An 8,183-nucleotide genomic window follows, 5' to 3' on the forward strand; every position below is an offset into this window, starting at 1 on the left:
ATATATATATATATATATATTTATACATCTAGACCTCTCTCCCTCTCTCTCTCGCTCTCTCTCTCTCTCTACATATATATATATATATATATATATATGTACATATATACATATATGCATACACCGTAAAGACAGAAAAAGAAGTCCAAAAGGACGAAGACAAGAATAGGAATATGAATATATATGTAGAAGTTGTATTTGTAGCTGTTCATAATATAAACAAATAGATCAGCAAAGGGGCTTAAAGATGCATCTCAACGGGGAGAAAGGCAAACAAAGCACAAAAAGACAGACAAACAAAAAAAGAATAAACAAAACAAATAAACAACAACTGAGTTGGCAAAGAAAACAAAGCGAGTCCACAAGACGGAAGCAGCAGAAACAAACACACAAACAAACGCAACAAACAAGAAAAAATAGAAACACTGAGAGCAATAAACCCTAAACCCTAAACCTTAAACCCTTCACTTCGTCTGTGCACACATACACCTCATGAACATAAAGACGGGACACACTAACTGCAACGAGTTTATTTGCTGCTGGTGCTGCTGCTCATGCTGTTGCTGCTGCTGAGGCAGTTGCTGCTGCTGAGGCAGTTGCTGCTGCTGTTGCTGCTGTTGCTGCTGATGCTGTTGCTATTGCTGTTGCTGATGCTGCTGCTTACGTTCTCAGAAAGCATCTGGGCATCCTGGATTGCTTTCCACCGCCCCTGCTGCTGCAGCTGCTGCAGGTCGTCGTGCTGCTGCTGATGATGCTGCTGCTGCTGCAGCTGCTGCGAGGGATCGCTGTTCATTCGCTGCAGCAAATGCTTCGCGTGCTGCTGCTGACAGAGTTTGGCTACCAAGACGTACACCAGCCTGAGCAGCAGCAGCAGCAACAGCAGCACCAACAGCAACGAGCGCACTATTGCCTCTTGTATGACACCTGCTCCTCTGTTGGCTGCGAGTTAATCCTAAACGTAGCTAAATGGGTGCTGCAGGCCAGCTAGCCAGTTGCTTAGCTAGCTAGCTAGCTAGTTAGCTACTAGCTAGCTAGCTAGCTAACTTGTAGCTAGCTTGGCTGATAGCTATCTAGCTGGAGTGATAGCTAGCATGAAGTAAAAGGATTACCTATGCACATTTGATCTCAGGGCAGCAGTGGTTGCTGCTACGTCTGCTGCTGCTCTTGTTGCTGCAGCTGCTGCTGGCTGGGGTGCTGCAGCAGGTATTGGTGCTTGCAAGGCTGCAGCACCTGAAGTATCTCTTGTGCTGCCGTTGCCCTGGGCCTGTCTGTTTAGCGTTAATAGCAGGCGCTGCAGCAGCTGCAGCAACTGCTGCCCCTGGGCTTGCTGCTGCTGCTGTTGTTGCTGCTGCTGCTGTTGCTGCGGCTGCTGCTGGTGCTGCTGGTGCGGCACCTCTAGCGGTTGCGTAGGGTTCCGCGGGGCGCTAATTTGCTGCTGTTGCTGCCGTTGCTGCTGCCGCTGCTGCATTTGCTGCAACTGCTGCAGCAGCAGCAGCAGCAAATGCCTCTGGCTCTGCTGATCAGCGGGCATTTGGCGTTCGCTTCCACTTAGGCTTGTAAGGACAGAAGAAACCTGCAAAAGCACAACAACAACTTCTGCTGCTGTTGCTGCTGCTGTTGCTATTGGCTGTGATGCTGCACTTGTGCTGCTGCTGCTGCTGTGGCACAGGGCGAACAGCAAAAGGTGCAGCAGAACGAGCAGCAGAAGAAGCAGCAGGGCAGCAGCAGCTGCTGCTGCCGTTCTTTTCTCCTGCCAGTGGCGGCTGACCGTTTCGTTTGCAGCCGCAGCCGCAGCAGCAGCAGCAGCAGCAGCAGCGGGCGCCACCACTGCAGCAGCAGGGCCAGGCCCAGCAGCAGCAGCAGCAGGCAGCAGGTTGAAGCTCTCTAAATGCTGCTTCGTTACAATTCGCATCTCCCTGCCGCTATTATAGAGCATAAGCTGCTGCTCTGTCTTCACCAATTCTTCTATAGACAGACAAACCTCCTCTAGGCGCTGCGAGAGAGAGTCACCTGAAGCAGCAGCAGCAGCAGCAGCAGCAACAGCAACAGCAGCAGCATGAACAGCAGCAGCATCAGAAGCAACACTATCGTCAGCAGCAGCAACAGCAACAGCATCAGCAGCAGCATCCGCAGCTCCACTATCAGCATCACCAGCAGCAGCATCAGCAGCAGCACTATCAGCATCAGCAGCAGCAGCAGCAGCAGCAGCATCAGCACCCGCAGCAGCAAGAGCATCTCACCATACTGCTGTCTCCATTCTCTCTTCATTCCAGAGATAGAAATTCCTGCTGTTAGAAGGCGGTGGCGCTTTCGTGCTGCAGCAACAGCAGGGGACCGCAGCAGCTGCTGCAGGTACCGCCGCACTGCAGCAGCAGCAGCAGCAGCAGCAGCAGCAGGAACAGGAGCAGCAGAATTCAGGCCAGGAGAACAACTCGAGTTGGGCATAGTGTGGCTTCCGCTGCTCATCTCAGGATGCTGACTCTGCTGCTGTCGCTGCTGCTGCTGTTGCTGCAGCTGTTGCTGCTGTAGTAGTAGCTGCAGCTGGCTATCGAGCTGAAGCAAAAGGAGCAGCTGCTGCCTCAACTGAGAGGCGTCCCCCTCTAGGGCATCCCCTTGCTGCTGCTGCTGCTGCTGTTGCTGCTGCTGCTGCCTATTGCAGAGCATCTCGCTAAGGTCTTCATTCCTCATCCACTGAAGCCGCTGCTGTTTGCATGCACTCCTAACAATATTCAAGAGCCGCTTCCCCAGCTGCAGCACAACCGCCTCCTGCTGCTGCTGCTGCTGCTGCTGGGAAGCCATCATTCGCTGCTGCTGCTGCTGCATATCAACTCCAGCGCTGTGGTATGAAGACCTCTGACTTGCTAGCAGCTCGGCCAGCAATCCAGCAGCAATCGTTCGCTGCTGCTGCTGCTGCTGCTGCTGCTGCTGCACCGCCGCCAATTCTCCTCTTCCGGTGCTGATGCGTGCGTTGTCTGTTGAGACTGGGCAGCAGAACACAAATAGCAGCAACAACAGCAGCAGCAACAGCAGCACCAGCAGCAGCAGCAACACAGTTTTCGCATTAGCTGAGACAACGATCGGCAGCAGCATCTGCTGCTTGTTGCGGTCATCCGCTGTATCTTTTTATGTTTTTATTTGCTTCTTTGCTTTTGCTGCTGCTTTTATTTCTTCTTTATGCTAATTCTCATGTGTGTTGTGTTGTTGTCGCTGTAGCCTGTTTGCTGCTGCTACTGGTGCTGTTGCTGCTGCTGCTGCCTTTGCTGTTGATGCTGCTGCTGCTGCTGTTGCTGTTGCTGTTGCTGCGCTCTCTGTTACTCTCCCTCTAGTGCTGCAGCTCACCTTCCGCCCCCAGAGCTTCAATCGTTTGGTGCCGCTGGCGCTGCTGCTGTTGCTGTTGCTGCTGCTGCTGCTGCTGCTGCTGCCTGTCGCCGGAGCTTAGGAGCTGCAGCAGCTGCTGCAGCCGTTGACCACCCGCCATATTATTTGCTGCATCCCGCAGCAGCCGCTGCAGAACCTGCGGAGGCAGCCGCTGCAGCAGTTGCAGCACAGCCTGTTGCTGCTGTTGCTGCTGCTGCTGTGAGTTAAGCTGAGAGGGTTGTCTGCTGCTGAGGGTGTTGGAGATCTTCTGTGGCGCTGCAGCGCAGGGCACCTCCTGCCGCTCTGCTGCTGCCGCTGCTGCTGCTGCTGCTGCTGCTGCCTGCTGCTGCTGCTGCTGCTCTAGGAGGCGCAGCAGCGCCTCAGCTGAGGCTGTAGGGAGTTGAGTGCTGCTGGTAGCAAACGCATCTCCAGCAGACCTGCGGGTGCAGGTCCATACACCGCCCGGCCACGGCCCTTGCTGCTGCTGCTGCTGCTGCAGCTGCTGCTGCTGCTGCTGCGTACCGACGGCAGCTTCAATCAGAGAAGCAGAAACAGCAGCAGGAGGGCCGACGAGGGGATGCATTTCGAGGGCATTCGGGCCGGGCAACAGCGGGGTAGTTGCTGCTGCTGCTGCTGCTGGTGCTGCTGCTGCTGGTGCTGCTGCTGCATAGAGCGGCGCAGTAATCAAAGCTGTGCTGCTACTTGCATGCGCAGCAGCTGCTGCTGGTGCTGCTTGGCGTCTGAGGGAGTTGGGGATATACTGCGGTCCCTCTGGCACTGATACGCCCTCAGCAAGGTTCAGCTGCAGCACAGCAGCAGCAGCAGCACAGCAGCAGCAGCAGCAGCAGCAGCAGCAGCAACAGCATGATGGATGGGTTAATTGCTTGCTTGCCTCTGCCTATCTTCCTGCGTCTACTGAATTCACACTAAGACTACACCTGCCTCTACCCCTGATCCTACTACTATGACTACAACTATTGCTGCTGCTGCTGCTCAGCTGCTGCTGCTGCTGCTGCTGTGTACTAACTAGAAGGGCGCCGTTCTTTCGCTGCAGCACAACTTGGGGCAGGGCGTCTAAAAAGCCGAACAGGTCGCAGACACCCGCAGCATTTTGAAATCGTCGAAGATCTGCGAGAGCTCCGTACTTCTCCTAAATACACACAACATTCACAGCCCAATGCTGCTGCTGCTGCTGCTGTGACTGCTGCTGCTCATTGTGCTGCTGCTGCTGTGACTGCTGCTGCTCATTGTGCTGCTGCTGCTTCTGTGCCTGCTGATGCTGCTGCGGCTGCTCATTGTGCGGCTGTTGCTGCTGTTGCTGCTGCTGCAGTTGCTGCTGTTCCTGTTGCTGCTGTTCCTGTTGCTGCTGCTGTTGCTGCTGTTGCTGCTGCTTATTGTGCTGCTGCTGCTGCTGTTGCACAGTGTGCTGCTGTTGCTGGTGCTGTTGCGTATGCTACTGGTGCTGCTGATTATCGTGCTGCTGTCGATGCTCCTGCTGCTGCTTCTGCTGCCCCTCCTGCTGGTGCTGGTGCTGCTGCTGCGGCAGCCACGGGTGCTGCAGCTGCTGTTTATCCTCCGTCAGTCGCTGAAGCCGCGTGGCTGCTGATTACCATACCTTGCTGCTGTCGCTGCTGCTGTTGCTGTTCCTGTAGCAGCAGCAGCAGCTGCTGCAGCAACAGCTATAGCAGCAGCAGCGAGTGCTGCTGCTTCAGGGAGAGCTGACCTGCCATAGTTTGGGCAAAGCAGCAAAGGGAACGCCTTCAAATGCGCCTGGCTTTGAGGCGTCTGCTGCACCGTCTTGCTGCTGCTCATTGTGCTGCTGCTGCTGCTGCTGCTGCTGCTGCTGCGCTGCTGCGTCGGCAATGAGAGCGAAGAGAAGATTGCTAAAAAGATGCGCTTCAAGAGAAAGCAAAGGACGCATATAATATATGACAGGTCCAGAGGCCTGCTGCTGCTTCTGCTGCTGCTGCTGCTCCTCCTGCTGCTCCTCCTGCTGCTCCTCCTGCTGCTCCTGCTGCTCTTGCGCCTGCTGCTCCTCCTGCTGCTTTGTAGCGGAGGCTGTGCTGCTGCTGCTGCTGTCGCCGCTGGTCTGCTGTTCTTCTGGTGTTTGCTGTTGTTGCTGTTGCTGCTGCTCCTGTGGGAAGTGGTTCGCCTCTTGCTGCTGTTCTTGCTGCTGTTTCTGCTGTTCTTGCAACTGCTCTTGATCTCCTTGCTGTTGCTGCTGCTGCTCTTCTTGCTGCTCCTGCTTGCTATTGTTCATATCTTCTCTCTTCGCACCCTCTTCCTGCTGCTGCTGCTGCTGCTGCTGCTCTTCCTTTTCATCCCCCTGCACCTCTCCCTGCTGCTGAGTGCTGCTGTCGCTCCTGCTGCTGCTGCCACTGCTGCTGCTGCTGATGCTGCTGCTGCTGCTGCTGTTGCGCAGCTCTACTGCAGGCCAGCTGCTGCGGACGAGAGCAGCAAGATCATCAAAGCCAAGGGCGTTTGGGTGCAGCAGCGAGTTGAAGCAGCACAGGTGGCGCTGCAGCAGCAAAGACAAAGGCAAACCCTCCGGCCCAGCAGCAGCAGCAAGAGACACAATTCGCTGCCGAGCCCCGCTGCAACACACCAGCAGCAGCAGCAGCAACAGCACCAGCAAAAGCATCCGCAACACCGCCAGCAGTAGCAGCAGCAAACGTAGCAGCAGCCGCAAAAGCATCAGTAGCAGCAGCAAAATCAGCAGCAGCAGCAAAAGCAGCAACAGCAGCAACTGCAACAGCAATTATCAAACCATCTTCTCTACAGAGGACTAGGCGGGAAAGAGCAGCATTGAATGCAGCAGCAACAGCAGCAGCAGCACCGGCAACAGCAGCAGCAACAGCAACAGCAGCAGCAGCAACAGCAGCAGCAGATTGTGTCTGACTGAAGGGCTTGCAAATCAGGGCACGGATTAACGCGAGGACGATGAAAGGGAGTTGAGCTCGGCTGTGTAGCAGCAGCAGAAGAGCTGCGTGTACACCGCAAACCCTAAACCCTAAACCCTAAACCCTATACCCTAAAACGTAAGTTGTTGATGCCGAGTTGAGAAGCACTCGAGTGTATTAAGTGTTTATTGCTGCAGCAACAGAAGGAGCAGCAACAGCAACAGCAGCAGCAGAAACAGCAGCAGCGGTATACCTCTCGCTTCTTGCTGCTGAGGGGCTGCGAACTGCAGAGGGCTCCGCGCCGTCTTCTGCAGCAGCAGCAGCAGCAGCAGCAGCAGAAGCAGGTGAAGTGAGGGGAGGAGAGAGGGCCTTTGGCAGCAAAGGACGCGATGTAACTCTCAAACCTGACGCAGCAGCAGCAGCAGCAACAGAAGCAGCAGCAGCAGCAGCGACAACAGAAGCAGCAGCAGCGACAGCAACAGCAGCAGAACAAGCAGCCATATATATAGACAAGAGAAGCAGTGGAAGCAACAGCAGCAGCAGCAGCATAAAAAGTAGCAGCAGCAGCAACAGCAGCCAGCAACATACAAAGAGGATACCGGGTAAGCAAAAGCAGCAGCAGCAACAGCAGCAGCAGCAACACTAGCAGCAACAGCAGTAGCAACAGCAGCAGCAACAGCAGCAACAGCAGCAGCAGCAGCAACAGCAGCAGCAACCGCAGCAGCAGCAGCAGCAGCAAATCTCACTTGCAAGTCCTTTTGCAGATTTAATGAAGTCAGAGGAAGCAGCAGGGGCGGCAGCATTGAAGGTATCGTTCGCCAGGTGGTTTGCTGCTGCAGCTGTTGCTGCTGCTGCAGCTGTTGCTGCTGCTGCAGCTGTTGCTGCTGCTGCTGCTGCTGCTGCTGTTGCTGTTTCCGTTGTTGCTGGTGCTGCTGTGGCGCTGTTGTTGCTGCTGCTATATTCGCACGCAGGTGCAGCAACAGGTGCTGCAGCAGCAACAGCAGCGCGAACAGCTAATAGCTGCCTAATAGTGTAGCGACGATCCTGAAGGAAAAATTAAAAAGACAAAAAATGCACCTCTCAGCAGCAGCAGCAGCAGCACAAGCAGCAGCAGCAGCACCAGCACTAACTGCAGCACCAGCATTAACTGCAGCAGCAGCAGCAACTGCAGCAGCAGCAGCAGCAGCAGTCGTAACATCTGGAGAAAAGGACTATAAGGGATGAGTTAAAGAGAAGCAGAAAAATAAAAAATAAAGAAGGAAGACAATAAAACAAAAACAAATATATGCATATACATAAATTTATATATAAACATATAAATATATATAGGTATATAGATTTATATATATATATATATATTTATATTTAAGCGGTGTTGCTGCACTCACTCTTATCTCTTGATCTTCTTCCTCCTGCTGCTCCTGCTGTAGCTGCTGCTGCTGCTGCTGCTGCTGCTGTTGCTGCTGCTGCTGCTGCTGCAGCAGCAGCAGCATGCCGTCGCTGGTGGGGATACTCTGCTGAGATGTCATCATTAAGAGTGCATGGAGAAGAAGTTAAGAAAATAAATTTGTTTGTTTTATTTAAAAGTAAATAAATAAAAACAATTCGGTAAAAAATAAACAAAATACAGTAAAAAATAAATAGAGGGGCTTCCTTTCGCTTAACCATCACACACATAAATATATTTTCTTCGTCTTAAATAAATAAATAAATAAATAAATAAATAAATATAAATATATATATTATATATATATTATTGTCTATATAAATATATATAAATCTTTATTTATATATTCTTTACATATATATAAAACATATATTGTAATAATACTGTACAAGCGCTTCTCTCTGTTTAGGGCTGTATATGCATAACTGTACAAATAAATAAATAAATAAATATAAATATATATATATATATATTTATAT

At 52.5% G+C, this 8,183-nt stretch overlaps 1 protein-coding gene across 1 annotated transcript; it reads right to left on the reverse strand.

Moving 5' to 3' along the window:
- Nucleotides 1-529: 529 nt before the first annotated feature.
- EAH_00039070 (hypothetical protein, conserved) lies at nucleotides 530-7,786 on the reverse strand (the record flags this gene model as incomplete). Its single annotated transcript, XM_013395393.1, has 10 exons — nucleotides 530-857; nucleotides 1,110-2,010; nucleotides 2,241-2,981; nucleotides 3,340-4,159; nucleotides 4,385-4,507; nucleotides 5,081-5,951; nucleotides 6,257-6,340; nucleotides 6,511-6,661; nucleotides 7,004-7,301; nucleotides 7,646-7,786. 10 exons carry the CDS (start codon nucleotides 7,784-7,786, stop codon nucleotides 530-532), a joined length of 4,458 nt encoding a protein of 1,485 aa, XP_013250847.1.
- Nucleotides 7,787-8,183: the final 397 nt, after the last annotated feature.

Source organism: Eimeria acervulina, genomic scaffold, assembly GCF_000499425.1.
Source record: "Eimeria acervulina Houghton genomic scaffold, Eah_scaff455, whole genome shotgun sequence".
NCBI classification, from domain to species: Eukaryota; Apicomplexa; class Conoidasida; order Eucoccidiorida; family Eimeriidae; genus Eimeria; species Eimeria acervulina.